At 33.6% G+C, this 17,246-nt stretch overlaps 1 protein-coding gene across 1 annotated transcript; it reads right to left on the minus strand.

Moving 5' to 3' along the window:
- Positions 1-6,524: 6,524 nt before the first annotated feature.
- Positions 6,525-11,272, minus strand: LOC120772816 (zingipain-2). Its single transcript, XM_040101607.1, has 2 exons — positions 11,074-11,272; positions 6,525-7,495 (listed from the first exon to the last, which is right to left on the minus strand). Exons 1-2 carry the CDS (start codon positions 11,194-11,196, stop codon positions 6,578-6,580), a joined length of 1,041 nt encoding a protein of 346 aa, XP_039957541.1. The 5' UTR covers positions 11,197-11,272; the 3' UTR covers positions 6,525-6,577.
- Positions 11,273-17,246: the final 5,974 nt, after the last annotated feature.

Here is a 17,246-nt window from a genome sequence, read left to right on the forward strand (position 1 = left end):
GCAAATATGAAAGTAAATAGCAATACCGTTACATACAAACAAGTGCTTTGTGTTACTTACACAGTTATATAAGGCCAGGGTTGCATATAAAGCTTTTAAAAATAATTGAAGTAATATTGGAATATTTTTTTTCTTATTCTGTAATGCTGAAAATCTTGATTAAATATAAAATTAAAATAAAAAAAAATTAAATCCTGAATTGGAAAATTAAAACAAAAATTCCAATTTTTAATTAAAAATTAAAAAAAAAGTTTTGAAATTTTAATTTTTTGACGTTTTGCATTTCAATTAGTTTTATTTTTTTTAATCACGAAAATTTTTATAAAAATTAATTTTCTGATAAAAAAAACTCTGAGTTGGAAAATTAAAAAAATAAATAAATCCAAATTTATAATTAAAAAAAAAGTTTTGAAATTTACATTTTTTGACGATTGAATTTCAATTAATTTTATTTTTTTTTTAATCACGAAAATTTTTGTAAAAAATAATAAAAAACAAACTCTGAGTTGGAAAATTAAAAAAAATAAATAAATTTAAATTTATAATAAAAAATTCAAAAATAAAAAAAATTTTGAAATTTTAATTTTTTGACGTTTTGCATTTCAAATAATTTTTTTTTTCGTAATTCCGAACATTTTGATTAAAAGTAATTTTCAAATTTTTAAACTTAATTGAGAAACTAAATTAAATTTTTAATTCCAATTACTGGAATGAAAATAAAAATAATGTTCGCTCAAATTTATTATTAAAAAAATACTAATATTTTGAAATGTCTGATTTAAAGAAATTTTATTCTATTTTGAAATACCAAAAATTTTATTTAAAAATTATTGTTCTAAAAAAATTATTATTTAAAAAACAAATTATTATAAATAAAAAACATGTTTTTTATGTTTTTTTTTATAAATTTTCTTAATTAATATATTTCGCACTGAACCATCATTTTCAATACTTTAGAGCGTGGTCGACAAATTTACACATTGAAACGGTTAATTTTTTATTCTGATTTTAGGATTAAATCAAATTTTTAATAATAAAAAAATAAAAAATTATTTTTAATTTTTTGTTTTGAATTTTACATTTACAATTTTTATAATTCAATATTCAATATTCAATCTTTACTGTTTAATTTTTAGATTTCAGCTTTTAATTTTTAATGAACAATTTTTAATTTTAAATTTTCAATTTTTAACTTTTAACTTTTATTTTTCAATTTTTAGTTTACAAATTTTAGTTTTCAGTTTTCAGTTTTTAACTTTTTATTTCTATTTCTCAATTATTAGTTTTAAATTAACTTTTAATTTCTATTTTTCAATTTTTAGTTTTAAATTTTTTTGCTCTAAAATCCAAAAATTGAAAGTAAAAATTGAAAATCTAATTTTTTATCTAGAAATAAAAAAATCGCAACCCTGCCTAGTACATACATTTGCAAAAATATACTCATTGATAATGTATTAATATATTTTTGTGTTTTATATGATTTCTGTTATAGTTTATTGTGAAAAAAAATCCAAAAAATTTCAAAATAATTACATATCATGATTTCACTGCAGTATTTAATTATTAATTATATTATGTACAAATATTTGCATGTTAAATATAATTTTCTCTGAAACTCCGCTTTTCCATAAAACTTACTGTGTTAATGCGTATTTTTATATGCCGTCGATTGATGCAATTTCGTAATAAGTGCAAATATTTCATGCTTTTTTAAACTACTTTAAGATATTCAGTGATTTCTAAACAGTTGTGTGATAGAATCATTCGCCATTATATAGTTTAGAAATTAAACTACTACTGGTTAAAAATAATTTCCAATTATTATAATATACTCAATTCAATAAGCAATATAACGGTATTACATTGAGCATATCTTCTACATAATGAAATTGGCGCACGACTTGAGACTTTCGCTAATTAACGGACCTGTGATTGGTGCTTTTTTCACATTTTTACAGTTCAATACAGATTCTCGTATCTTACCACAAGTGGTATGCTGTTCTCGTTAACATAAACGATAGTTTCAGCATAACTTTGTGACCATAAAAAATGTATGTAGCATAATAAAAATCATTTAAATTAATTGTTAATTACTATAATGAATATATTAACACAGTTTAGTGCTTATGTCAAGAACACTCACCAACGGAAGTCTTTTTACCGAAAACTTTAAGCTACTCAACACGCCTTTACACATAAACACACCACTCACGCGCATATTAAACACACCCAACTCTATTAAAAAAAAAACAGTTAGAACAATGTCAGTCATTCATAGCAGCAACAAATCTATTATTAACAAATAATTAAAAAATTATACTTAAATAAAATGATAAATAAACAAAAAAATTAATGAAAAGGCGAGCAATTTTGCGCAAACTTTGAAGTCGACGAATTTGAAGGTGAAAGAATTCTGCAAACCAACAGCAATGTTACACCCGATTTTTGAACATATAGACAAATGTGTTGAATTCAACTACGCTAAGTATATGTGTTTATCACTTTATACATACATATATGCGTGCAAGCTAATTATGTATATACATACATACACATTTGTGGGTATACACAAAGCAAAAATAAAACAAGAAAGAGAAACAAAAAATTAAGAAAAAAAATATTTTTAATTTAATAATTAGTTATTTACTAAAAATACTAAATAAACCAAAGAGGAAATTGAAATTAATGTAAGCACACACAAACACAAAATGAAAAGCAACAACAAATAATAAACACATTGAAATTGAGAAAACACAATACGAACAGATTAATATATTTAATAAACTTGAAATTTATGTAGATATATGAACTAATTTTAAAAATTAAAATAAATTTAAATTATTAAACGAAATGATAATAACAAAAAAAGAAAAAAATTCTTCAAGAAACAACAAACACTAGCCGACAAAAACAAAAACAAAAACCAAAAAACATAAAATACAATAAACAAACGAAAACTAAGCAAAACAGTAAATATAATTATATAAATAAGAAATGAAAATAAAAACAAAAAGTTATTAAGCCTAAAGTATAATTATTTCAATATGAAATAGTAAAACAAATCATTAACTAATTATGTAGACGAGTGCAGCAGGCAAGTAAAACTCAGCAGTGATGCTAAAAAATAATAAAGCAAGTATGGAAAACAAAAAGTTTAGAGCGAAAGCAGAACTATGAGAAAATATGAAAAAAAAAACAAAAAAACAAATATATAATTCTTCACTACATTTAGATAAAATATTATAAATTGATTTATTAACGAAAGTGAGTTGATTGCGTTAGTAAATGCAAGCGAATTAATAACTATTGCAAAAAAAAAAACAAATTGACACCGTTGTTAGGCGAAATGCCAACAACACAATGATGATCTAAATATTACATAAACACTGTATACACGTTCTTTAAGTTAACACCCATTACTAGGCATTACTAGGCAATCATATAATGTATTCTGCCATACAAAAAATACAGCACCCACATAGCAACAGAATGTATGCATAAATAATTTAACATGAAAGTAAAATAAAAAAAATAGTATAAAATTGAAATAATTAAACAAATATAAAAATAAAGTAATAAAAAATATATAATTAAAAGCTATAAGCTATAATAATAAAATATATAAACAACAGTAAACTGGCTTTGCATTAACAACGTGAAAAAGCAGCGAAATTTTGCATACAGAGAATGCGCAATGTTACTAACATGCGTGCAGAAGCAGCAGAGCACCGCAATGAACGGGCAGCGCTGACAGCAGTGAATAACATGTTAACAGCCCAAACGAGCAGTTAATGCTAATGAGTCAGTGCCATAATAATAGAAAATATTGAAGAAATATTCATTAGCATCCGCAGCTATTTATTAACATTCTCTGCATAGGCACCAGAAAGTTGCAGCAAAGATTGTTAATGACTCAATGCTATTCTAACAGAGAAATTAAATCATTTTCATTAACTTTTTTTTGGTTACTACGTTGGCAACTGATAAGCTGTTAATTAACATTTGTGCATTTTCTGTATTTACAATTTGCTGTTTAAAGCATGCAAAAGGTAAACAGCAGCATTTACATAACTGTCGTGTACTGCTCGTGTTGCGCTTTATTCACTCGTGATTCATGTTATTCATACGTGTCGGTTTATTGAGAAGTAACACGGGTTTGTTTTTTCTATGTGAAATTTTCACCACTGCAATGTTGCTGTTGTAGCAGCGTGTGTATCGAATGTACTTAATTTTATTGACAACAAAGCGTGCAAATGCTATTTTTATTAAATAATAAATAATTAATTTTAAAATGTTTAATTATTAACTTATGAAAGAAATGTTTTTTTAAATAGCTGTTAATCATGGCTGCAGTAATATACATGGGTGTATTTATTGAAGTTCGTGAGCCGAATATTTAACAGTCGTAAATGAAGCGCAATGAAATGGCGATTCCGTAGATTGCACACTAGGCGCCATTTTGTAAACAAATACACTCAAATACATGTTTAATAAAGGCTGATATAAAGAAAATCATTTGCTGTTTACAGAATAAATTCTTAAAGTTGAGCATTTTTAAGGACACAGGCTTCACATCTTAAAATCTGTGCAAATTGATTAAAATTTAGCTGGATAATGAAATCAAAGCATTTTATACATACATATGTATGTATGTATATCCTCAACTCAAATTAAAACTTTTGTTCTACAAATTTTCTTTTTGTGCAATAAGCGACTATCAAAAGCTTTTGCTTCTATAAAAATTTAGGTTTCTCGCCTAAACATTGAAATTAATTATAAATTCATACATATGTGTATTAATTTTTTTTTTAATTTTCGAATTTACCATATGAACCCGGTAACATTGATCGAAATGAAATAAAATTGAATTGAACGTGTGGTAGCGAGCAGCACGCACAACAGCGCATGTGTGTAATAACAAAAGCAAGCGACAGTGGCTGCCAAAACTAAACTGTTGTAATAAAATATAAGAATTATATGCATAAATTCTAAATGATCGTATGTGTTTTTAACCACTAATATAGAAGTGATTAAAAATGTTTTTGGTGTACATTAATTTTTGCAACAAATTACACTTGCATAGATTTATAATTTCACTTATATTTTTATGTATAAATACAACGACTTTCTCTCAACTTAACAGCTAGCTTACAGTATACCTGTTAACTCAATGTTACCGTTTTGTATTTGTCTTCATTTCAACCAGTATTACTTATATGTTGCTAAAAATAAAATAAAGATGAATATGTGACAAGACATTATTGTTTATCTCCATGAAATTATAAATAATGCTAAACCGAAAGGAACTTTTGAAGCAACTATTATTGTCATGTGGAAAATAGTAGTTGAAATTAACTCAATAAAAAATTATGGAGTAAATCATGCTGTTGATAAGTTTATCAATATTTTGTTAATGAATTCTGAAGAAATTGTTATTTTCTAGTAAATAAGTCTGTAAAGCTCCGCTTGTAGAAGAAATCAATAAATAAATTAAATACAAAAAACCAAAATTAGTACTTGTCAAGATTTATTACTAATGGTATGATAGTGACTTGCTAGAAGCTCTGAGAGCTTGGTTGGAAGGTTTTTATGTAACCTCCTTTTAGCTTAAATCTATCGCAAGTGATTGATGTATGTTCCGGTTTATGGCAGATGATTTGGCTGGTGAAAAATTCGCCAAAAAGAGAAGTAGGTGAGCATCGAATTCATCAATTTTTAAACAATGGAGCAAAGGGATTTATGGGTGTGGCATAATGCGTTCACAATGGCAAAAAGTTATGAAACAAAATATTTGATCTAAATTGAATCGATCTTACTATGCTAAATAAAATCTTAAATTATCTTGGATAATATTCGACCGAATAGACCACTTCCAGCACTTAATGAAGTAAATATAGCAGTCCACACGAAGACTGCGGAGAGTCGAATCGGCGCCGTTCGCAACACCTCGGACTAACATATGGAACGACTGGGCGCGACATCGCTTTGCTTCATGGCCTCTTGAAAAGTTCCAAGAAGTTGCGACTTTTTCGAGCCAAATTTTGTTCAGCGATTAGGTCCATATCTGGCTCAATGGGTATGTAAACAAGGAAAATTGCCTCATTTGGGACGAAAAGGAACCTAAAAGAACCAAGAGCTGCCATTTCCTCCAGAAAAAACGGTTTAGTGTGGTTTGTGGGTCGGTGGAATGATCGGTCCAATTTTTTCAAAAATGATGCCGGTGAGAACGTAACCGTCAATGGCGACTATTATCGCGCCATGGTAACCGATTATTTGCTGATTGAAATTGAAGCTCGTGATCTTGGCGACATTTGGTTTTAACAAGGCGCCACTTCCCTTACATCGCAATAATCAATGGATTTATTGAGAGAATACTTCAGTGAGCAGAGATCTTCACGCTTTCGGCCGGTCGATTAACTATCTACATGCATCCCATTTAAAATATACTAAATTTTTAACTTCCAGTATAAATTCAAACGCAAATCGTACAAAAGTGTTTATTATAACAGTTAATTTATTTAATATTATAAATATATTTCTTAAATAATAATCTAAAAAGTTGTCTTAGCTCGTCTCTTTATGGTCCGAATGCAGTTGGGAAGAGAGCCACCGTAGTTAATGGCTTATTCGTTTGACGTATTATACGAATGTAGCCGTCTTCACCCCAAGTAGTGCCAAAGGAGTTGAGCACCAACCAGTAATTTAGATTTGTAGTTGTGTCCGTGCCGTAGCCCACAACCACCATATAGTGGGAACCGCCTTTTGTGTGTGGTTGTTGGAAAATGCCCGACTTATACTCCATAAAGTCAAAAGAAGTCGGATCGTATTCAATGACTACGGGGAATAGAGCTGACACATACTGCATAATCGTATCATCATCGGGATTATCAACACGCGAATACGAAGCTAAAGTTATGGGTGTACCTGTCGGTGTTGTGGGTGGTACACACATACCTTGAGTTGTTAGCTTGTTATTATCTGGATAATCTGTTACAGAATACAATGGTTGGCTATAGCCGACAAGATATTCGAAAGCGGTTTGCGCCACTTGTTTCGTACAACCGATGCCAGAGCCGGCGCAATCGATTAAATTTTGCGCAGAAAGCCGTTCTGTAGACACCATTAAACTTGCAGCGTATATTTCAATGGCTTTGGCTGTAGCATAGGCCCAGCCGCTATTACAAACTGTTCCCTGATCTTCTACGGTTATGGTTAATTGTAGGTCTGTTATAATATCGACGGACGATGCGGCAGTTTGCACTGTAGGCGGTGTTGTTGCTGAAGGTGCCGTTGTTGGTAGTGTGGTTTTGGGGAACAATGCCTTGAAATGTATAAAACGCATGTCGGTAAATTGATTTACACCTAATCTGTATGTGACAGTATTTGGATTCCGATCCGCTTGCAAATTGTGTGCAGTTATCAATCTGTTATTGTAGTTGTAATAGAAAACCGCATATGATTCGGGAATGGTGGTGTATGTTTTTCCATAAGTGCTCTGGAATAAAATATATGATTTTTAAGCATGTATGTAAGTGTGTGTATGTACGTGTAATTCCTTTATAATAATTAAAAAGGTTAAAATTTTAGTTTTAAGTGTATCAGCTTAAGTCATAGGATGGATCCAAAATCGAAGGCTCTCACTTGAACAGATATTCGTCCTTTGTGTTACGCATAAACTCCTAACTCTAGATCATCAGATCCTCATAGATCCATGAAGCGTTTTGAGAAAATTTATTAAGGCGATTTAAAATAATCCCAGCCACTTTGATAGATTTGCCAAAGGTACTTACGTCTACTTGGATATTTCAATATCAGTTTAGTAAAAGAGGGACAATAAAGTATAAAGTGACAAGATGATACCATCTCGCATTCCTCCATACGTTTGCAAGGAGCATCAGACAAAATACATATTTAGACGTGTGAACCTATCGGACAGTGTCCAGTCAGAACACATTTACTAAGAGCAAGTACCATAGTTCGGTGACCTCTTACGGTTCACTCTGGGTCAGAAGGGTATATAGTCGCACAAGTTCTGTTTGATGACCAGCGCTTGCTGAGCTCACTGGAGTTCTAAAGGTCGAACGCCAGAATGCAAGAGAACATGGGAAAACGACTCGCTTCCAATTGAATGAAATTGGAGAAAGAGTGTCCTAACAGGTTCGTCGGTATTGCAGTTTATGGCGACTCCGATGTGATCGGGCACTCACACAAGTCTAATATGGAAAATGCTGGAAACTATTGCTAATGAGCACGTGTACTCCTTGACTAGCAGAGTCAGCGAGCAAAAAGTCAGTATAGCCCCTCGGCTATCGGCGTAAATACAATACCTCTCTGAAGGATACCCATATACCATAAATAACACAGAAATATATCCAACCATAACTTTTGAGGGGTTCGGAAAATTTATTTACCTACCGGATTTTTATAAAGCCATCAATTTCCTAAAAAAAACTACCTTTGACAGTTTTATTTCTCAATTCAAAAATGTTTGAAAAAAAGAAAAAAGCAAAGTACATTTTATAGGTTTTTGAAAAAATGTTAATAAAACTTCGTGTTCAATCTTCTGGCTAAGTAAGAACTTGAGAATGGCTTCTGGACTATAAAGTGTATATATAAATGAGCATCATGGCGAGCTGAGTCAAATTAGTAATGGCCATCTGTCTGTAAATACACGAACTAGCCTCTTAGTTCGGAGGATGAATTCATGTGAAGAAGTTCCCTCAAGTGAGAAAAGTTCTCTGAGCGCCGTTCACTTGGGAATGGCCAGAAATGATGCTTTTACATATGGTTCAAGCTCATGAATTGCAGTCTTGGGCTAAGTATCCTCTGGGTAGCCAAAGAACATAACCTTTGAAGACGAACTAAAGTGAGAAAACGAGCCATAGCTACTCAAGGTAGTGCGCTGGGTTTGAGACCCGCCACGTAAAAAACGCTCCCAATGAAAAGGAAACAAGAGTCTCGGTTAAGAGACCCATTTTTTAACCCCGAAAAACTGACTGACTGACGTTGAGCAATACCTAAAGCTCCGTCAGGATCGGGAAGGACCTCTCAGGCAAAATCTTTTTTGCTGGCGTACGCCGATGATATTGAAACGGCCCTAACATTCACGCCGTTAAGGATAAGGAAGCGAAGCAAATGGATCTTGTAGTGAAAGAGGGCAAGACGAAATATCTCTTGTTTTCAAACAAAACAGTCGTCGCAATACAACAATACCAAGTCGCTAGGTTTCCACGTTATTGTTGACAGTCATAACTTCGAAGTCGTAGATATTTTCGTCTTGCGTGGAACCAGTATTAAAACCAACAACAATGCCAGCATCGAAATCCAACACAGAATAACTATTGCCAACAGGTGCTACTTCGGACTGAGTATGCAATTGAGGAGTAAAATTTTCTTTCTACGAACAAAGATCTAACTCTATAAGTCACTCATTATTCACATCTTGGTATATGATGCCGAGGCATGGATGATGAAAACATCTGAGTCGACGTTATAAATTTTCGAGAGAAAGGTTCTGCGGAGGATTTATGTTCCTTTGCGGATTGGCAACGGTGAGTATTGCATTCGATGAAACGATAAGCTGTGCGAGATATACGACGACATTGACATAGTTTAGCGAATTAAGAGTCAGCGCGCTGGCTAGATCATGTCGTCCGAATAGATGCAAATACTCCAGCTTTGAGAGTATTTGAAGCAGTACTCGCTGGGAGAAGCTGAGGAAGAGGAAGATCTCCACTCCGCTGGAAAGAAGGACCTGGCTACACTTGGAATCTCCAATTGGCGCCACACAGCGAAAAGGAGGAACGACTGGCGCGCTGTCGTAAACTCTGCTATAACCGCGTAAGCGGTGTCTACGGTGTCAATAAAGAAGAAAAAGAAGTCTCTTAGTTCTGAGATACTCGTATCGATCTGATTTTTGCACACATCATTTTCTCACTAAGAGTCTGTTCATCATAGGACAATATATATTGACGAAATTTAGTAGCGATAGTTGTCAAAGTCAATGCTATAATTTTCGAATATATTTCTCGGTTCGAATTACTATAGCATATGGCTGCCATTGATAAAAAAAACCATGGATCGATCGCAGTCAAGTCCTTATATGGAAAACTTTTTTATTTGACAAGTTATCTGCACGTTTTTATACCCTGAACAGGGTATATTAAGTTTGTCACGATGTTGAGCTGAGTCGATTTAACCATGTCCGTATGTCTATCTGTCCGTCCGCCCGTCCGTCCGTCTGTATATATACGACTAGTCCCTCAGTTTTTAAGAAATCCTTTTGAAATTTTGCAAACGTCATTTTCTCTTCAAGAAGCTGCTCATTTGTCGGAACGGCCGATATCGGACCACTATAACATATAGCTGCCATACAAACTGAACGATCGGAATCAAGTTCTTGTATGGAAAACTTTCACATTTGACAATGCATTTTCACCAAATTTGGTACGGATTATTTTCTAAGTCAACAATGTAATCTCCGAAGAAATTGGTTAGATCGGTTAACTATAGCATAAACTGAACGATCGGAATCAAGTTCTTGTATGGAAAACTTTCACATTTGACAATGTATTTTCACCAAATTTGGTATAGATTATTTTCTAAGGCAACAATATAATTTCCGAAGAAATTGGTCGGTTCGGTTAACTATAGCATATAGCTGCCATACAAACTAAACGATCGGAATCAAGTTCTTGTATGGAAAACTTTCACATTTGACAATGTATCTTCACCGAATTTGGTACAGATTATTTTCTAAGGCAACAATGTAATCTCCGAAAAAATTGTTCAGATCGGTTAACTATAACATATAGCTACCATACAAACTGAAAACATAGTTACTAAAAGAAATGCACCTGTGAAGGGTATATTAGCTTCGGTGCAACCGAAGTTAACGTTTTTTCTTGTTTCTTGTTTTTGTTGCACTTTTTTATAAGTGTATTCATACAGGACATAAAAACAATATCCTCATATCCATATTTATATGTCATATATTTCCATTTACTTTTTCATAGCCTTCTATAGTATTTTCAGTATTTTAAAGATTACTTTGAATTAATATTATTCACTCACAACATAACTTTTCCATTCAGCCGAATTAATCGTTAGCGCTGGCACAATCACCGTATCACCAAATTTGAAACTAAAAATAGTTGTTAGCAGCAGCACTGCATATAACTCCTTTACACCGTACATCCTTAAAGGACAACTCACTGTAAACTAAATTTTCACAAATTAAATAATAAGCACTAAACTCGAGACAACCCAAGGAGTTGTCTGCGTACGACTAGTGGAGAAAGCCTCGTAACTACCATTTTTATACCGAAGAAAAGTGTTCTAGGTGAAATTTCTAACACACCTGTATGTTTGTTTAATATACGTATGTGGTGTGTGTATGTATCACAATGTGAAAATAAATAGATAACAGTGCTAATCTAAGCGCATAAATGCATAAACACACACACATACTCGTTTACAGTGTAGTGTAGCATCGGTGTCTTCTTCAAAGGTAAACATTCAACTTTTGTTGCCTGTGGTTCTAATCTATTTTGCCATTGAAATCACAATTTTTCTGCGGTAAATTTTTATTGGAGTTCACGTTAGTTTGTGGCGCTAATTATGACATGGGCACAACTTTTTTATGTCAACAAAAGTTCATAAATGGATTTACTAGCAAATACTATATATCAATGTGAATGCACCTGCAGCCACTGGGAGATATTGTAAAGGGGGGTAATTTATATATACATATGTACTATGTATGTGCACATAAGTTTAAGTAGCTACAAAAATTTTTTAATTGTTTTATTTGGATTTATGACATTAAGAAATTTATTTAATTTTTAGTTACCCATCTGCGCAATATGTTCGGAGATTGTAGCGTTGCCTTAGACAATAATCTATGTACATATATATAGTAAATGAAGATATCTCGTCAAATAAAGATATATTCCATACAAATATAATGATTTTAATATGCTATAGTAACCCGATAGATCGAAAATAATTGAGGTTTTGTACTCTCCTATATTACATATGTGAAAGAGGTCCAGCACTCTGAACAATTCCAGGATTTTAATGGAGGTGAGGTCATTCCTGTCACTGTAGATGGTAGATGTCAAGTGACCCAATGGCTAAATCGACACAGCTCGTCACGCTGATCATTTATATATACATTTTGTACTTCATAGGATCTCTAACGTTGCCTTTTGGATACCACAAACTATGTGGAAAGCTGAAAAAAGTTGTAAGTAATTTGCTTACGGACGTTTTCGATTCGCCATTACTCTTCTCGCTATCTCGCCTCACTCTCTTGGCAAAAATTCCAAAAGCGAAGCAACAAAAAATCGTGCTAGGTTGGTTTGTCCAAACTTATACTCATATCTTTGTCGATTTATGTCGGACTCTATTATTTGAAAAATCAGAGGCTACAGATGCAGTACAAATAAATAATCTAGAAGTGCTGCAAGTTCCTTAACAGTTCGGTATTTTCAAAACACCAGGCCTGTATGGAATCCCGAACAGGGCCTTGAAGTTCGCGGTGATATATAATGTTAAACCATTTATGGAGCTATCTACACTATACCTACGAGAAGGGAAAATGCAACTACTAGTGCTATTATAGAAGGCAAACAAACCGGTAAGGGAACCGAGTTCTTATTGCCCACTATGCATGATCGACGCAATGTGCAAAATGCAGGTTTGGTTTATCTGTGTTTGACTAGAAAGACAAGCAGAGGAGGCTTGGAACGTATTCAACAACCAATACGGCTTTGGCAGAAAATGCTTAGCTGTCGAGTAATTAAGAAGCTCGCAGGTATTGCGGAAAATGCCATTTAAGGTGATAGATGAATGTACGACAACTCTGCGGTTTCGGTTCGATGTGAAAAACGCATTTAATTCGGCTTACTGTTTCCATATACTGCGTGTAATAGAGCCCAAAAAAGCAGCAATCTGCCTGCTAGACATCATACAGAGCTCTTTGCCCAAAAGGCTGCTGCTCTATGACACGGATGAAAGACCAAATGTTTATACTGTAACTGGTGGAGTGCCACAAGGTTCCGTATTGGGCATACTCTTATGGAATGTCCTGTGTGTTGGAATACTATATCTCTCGCTGCCTAAAGAAGTACAGATTATCGAATACGCCGATGATATAGCGGTAGCCATAGTAGCCAAAGAACTTTACCAAATTCAGAATATACATATGATGTCAGACTGTACCAAAAATAAAATATTGGCTAAAGAGCTTAAAACTTCAACTCGCAGAACAAAAAACGTAAGCAGTGCTTATTATAAGTCAGAAAAAAAACTCGAGAATATCTCTCTAAATAGGTGATGGAGATAACATAGCAACACAATCAGCACTAAAGTACCTTGGTGTAATGATAGATGCGAGATAAATTTTAGGCCATAAAGTCCCTATTGAAAAGTGTGCGAAAAAGCTGTCCGTGTGAAGGTCGCCTTATCTAGAATCATGACTTCAATTTTCTTCTTCAACAGTTAAGTAAAAAATCGCTGATATTTTACAAAAAAATTTATATTTTCTAAAATTGTAGCAATAATCTTGCCGTACAGAAAAGACATTTTGGAAAGAAATATTCGTTGTTCCAAAGTCTTAACTTAAAAAGTTGTGTATGCTGAATATAAAGTCAAACAACCTAGCGATATGAAGTCGCATCGAATGCTTGTCGAGGCATATGGTGGAGAAATGAAGAATCACAAAAGTTTGAAGACGCCGAACTGCCTTTGTTTCAAAGACACGAAAAAATCAGTTTTGCAACGAATTATCAATGGCGAAAAAAATGTTTTTTTTTAAGAATCCTCAACTGAGAAAATCATGGTACAACTAGCAACATCGATTACAAGAGCAGATCGACGCGGTAAGCAGCCAATGCTCTGTGTTTGGTGGGATCAGAAGGGTGTGGTATTTGAAGAGCTTCGAAAACCTACGAAACTATTAATACTAATCGCTACAAGCAATACATGAGCAATTTGAACCATGCATTAATCGAAAAGCGATCAGAATGCGCCAGAAGGCACGGCAAAGTTATTTTGTTGGACGACAATGCACCTGCACAGAAAGCAAAATCGGTTCAGGATACAATCAAAGTGCTTGGTTGGGAGTTACTACTCCACCCGCCGTATTCAACAGATTTGGCCCAATCTGAATATTATTTGTTTTCAGCGATTTGAGACACGTTGGCTGAGCAGCACTTCGATTCCTACGCAGAAGTCGAAAACTGGGTGTCTGATTGGTTTGGTTCAAAAGACGAACATTTCTATTGACATGATATCCATAAATTGTCAGAAATGTGGTCAAAATAATTTTTCTTTTAGCATATTAGCATTTAATTTGCAGAAAAAACGCTTATTTCATACCGTCACATCGGTACTTGCTTAGACAACTGGTTTGGCAGCTGGCTTTTTAAGAAATATATGTTTGATGCAATCCTTTTATTATTGTGAAAGTTTCAAATATTCACTATTTGGTTAGAAATCATTGTTTGAAATCATTAGTTTAACAACTGTTTTGTAGAAAACAAAGTTTTCGAAACCCCTGCATAGAACCTTTAACTCACGCCACTGTTATAAACCTATATAGATTTGGTTTTGCTTAGTATAAAACTAACGGTAAATGTTAGAGAGTGCAATAGTCACAGCATACTAGAAGTTATGTGTGAATAACATGTGTACTTCATACCTACATTCCTACACATATGTGAATATAGTTATGTACACATGCCGCCAATTCTACTAGCGTAAAGGTGTAAATGCTATTCGAAGATTTCCAGAGGTGTCAATTAATGCGTTGATCTATGCAAAGAAAGGCTCTGCAGACTAACAGACAAATATTAAAGCGACACACCCACAGACGCGCTTCTCTTGTATTTGTTTTTAGATACGCGACGTCTTAAGATGTACGATGGTTAAGCTGGCTTTTGATTATGCCTACATACGTACATACATTCTACATACATTCTTACATATTTAGTTGTATATATAACTGTGCTTTTCTAAGAATACCAGTAGTAACACAATGCAAATTATAGGCATTATAACACATTATAATTTAAATTCATTTCTAACACTTTATTTCCCCAAGACCTACTAACCCAATTTTTATACTCTCGCAACAATGTTGCTAAGGAGAGTATTATAGTTTTGTTCACATAACGGTTGTTTGTAAGTCCTAAAACTAAAAGAGTCAGATATAGGGTTATATATACCAAAGTGATCAGGGTGACGAGTAGAGTCAAAATCCGGATGTCTGTCTGTCCGTCCGTCCGTCTGTCCGTCCGTCCGTCTGTCCGTCCGTCCGTGCAAGCTGTAACTTGAGTAAAAATTGAGATATCATGATGAAACTTGGTACACGTATTCCCTGGCTCCATAAGAAGGTTACGCCCACAAAATGGCGGAAACCGAAAACATATAAAGTGTCATAACTAAGCCATAAATGAAGATATTAAACTGAAATTTGACATAAAGGATCGCATTAGGGAGGGGCATATTTGGACGTAATTTTTTTGGAAAAGTGGGCGTGGCCCCGCCTCCTACTAAGTTTTTTGTACATATCTCGGAAACTACTATAGCTATGTCAACCAAACTCTACAGAGTCGTTTCCTTCAGGCATTTCCATATACAGTTCAAAAATGGAAGAAATCGAATAATAACCACGCCCACCTCCCATACAAAGGTTATGTTGAAAATCACTAAAAGTGCGTTAACCGACTAACAAAAAACGTCAGAAACACTAAATTTTACGGAAGAAATGGCAGAAGGAAGCTGCACCCAGACCTTTTTTTTTTAAATTGAAAATGGGCGTGGCGTCGCCCACTTATGGACCAAAAACCATATCTCAGGAACTACTCTACCGATTTCAATGAAATTTGGTACATAATATTTTCTTAACACCCTGATGACATGTACGAAATATGGGTGAAATCGGTTCACAACCACGCTTTCTTCCAATATAACGCTATTTTGAATTCCATTTGATGCCTTCTCGGTATAATATATATATATGTACGAGTATAATACATTAGGAACCAATGATGATAGCGGAATAAAACTTTACAAAAATACGGTATTTGAAAAATATGTAAATGACGTATAATGAAATCTCGATTATCACTTTATCATGCGAGAGTATAAAATGTTCGGTGACACCCGAACTTAGCCCTTCTTTACTTGTTATGCTTGAAATAATATGAAATTTTGGAGGTATAATAATCTGAGAAATATAAACTAAGATTTTAGTTTTTTAACCAATATTGTATCCACAAACAAGTAACGAAGGGCTAAGTCCGGGTGTAACCGAATTTCATACTCTTGCAAATTGCAAGGATCAAGGCCGAATAAATATCCTCCTATTTTAGGCCCCAAGACACTCCGTTATGAGGAAAATACGCTCTCTCATTTTCATTGAGATAACTCACATATTGGCCGATATATGCGGTATAAAGTCACCTGAAAGTTCGAAAATCTTTATATTAGGTATATGGGTGCTAAAGTAAGTACTGGCCCGATTCCACACATTTTTGGCATACAGACATGCAGGAAATAATTCTCTCCGAATTTCAAATATACCATATATCTTACTCATTGACTGATATTTTTAGTGAAAAGTCAGCCATAGACACTGGCGTCCATATCATCGGTATCCGTAGCTTGAACAGATCAAATTATGACAATTATAGGACTCTACGTAGAATATCCTTAAGACATTGTTTGTTCAAAATTGTATCGTAATAAATTATTTGGTGCTTTATTTGTGTACTGGAAAGTGAAAGAATCAGATGGAACTTAAAATTGTGTTACATGGGTAGGAGGTTGATTGTCAGCCGATTTCGCCCATTTTTACTCTATAACTAGGAATGACACTTGCCGAATTTGTAATTGGTTTACCAGGCGATATATGATTTCATCAATTGTCATGCCCTTTCGTCCATACATAACGCTGTTTCTTCATTCATTGACTCAAAAAAGGTTTGTTTTGCAGCATAGTTGATGGATCCACTATCATTCTTGTCGTAACACTAAGATCCTTAATAATATCGAAAGAGGATTTAAAGCGATCCAGTAAACGGACTGTCGTCTTTCGTTGTGAGTCTGTTTTGGGCGACTCTCGTCTTTCGAACATCTCCAGAACCTTTTACCCGGCCAAAATAATCCTCATTCGAAATGAGTTTCTATAAAAGCCGCAACAGTAGTCTGACGGAATTCTACAATGGCGGCTATTTGTC

This window comes from Bactrocera tryoni, chromosome 3, assembly GCF_016617805.1.
Source record: "Bactrocera tryoni isolate S06 chromosome 3, CSIRO_BtryS06_freeze2, whole genome shotgun sequence".
NCBI lineage: Eukaryota > Metazoa > Arthropoda > Insecta > Diptera > Tephritidae > Bactrocera > Bactrocera tryoni.

Excerpts from the sequence above, each read along its gene's own strand:
- LOC120772816 (XM_040101607.1), bottom strand. The coding sequence starts at position 11,196 with ATGTACGGTGTAAAGGAGTTATATGCAGTGCTGCTGCTAACAACTATT. Across the intron at positions 7,496-11,073 it reads CTGAATGGAAAAGTTATGTT|AGCACTTATGGAAAAACATA; the intron begins GTGAGTGAATAA and ends ATTTTATTCCAG.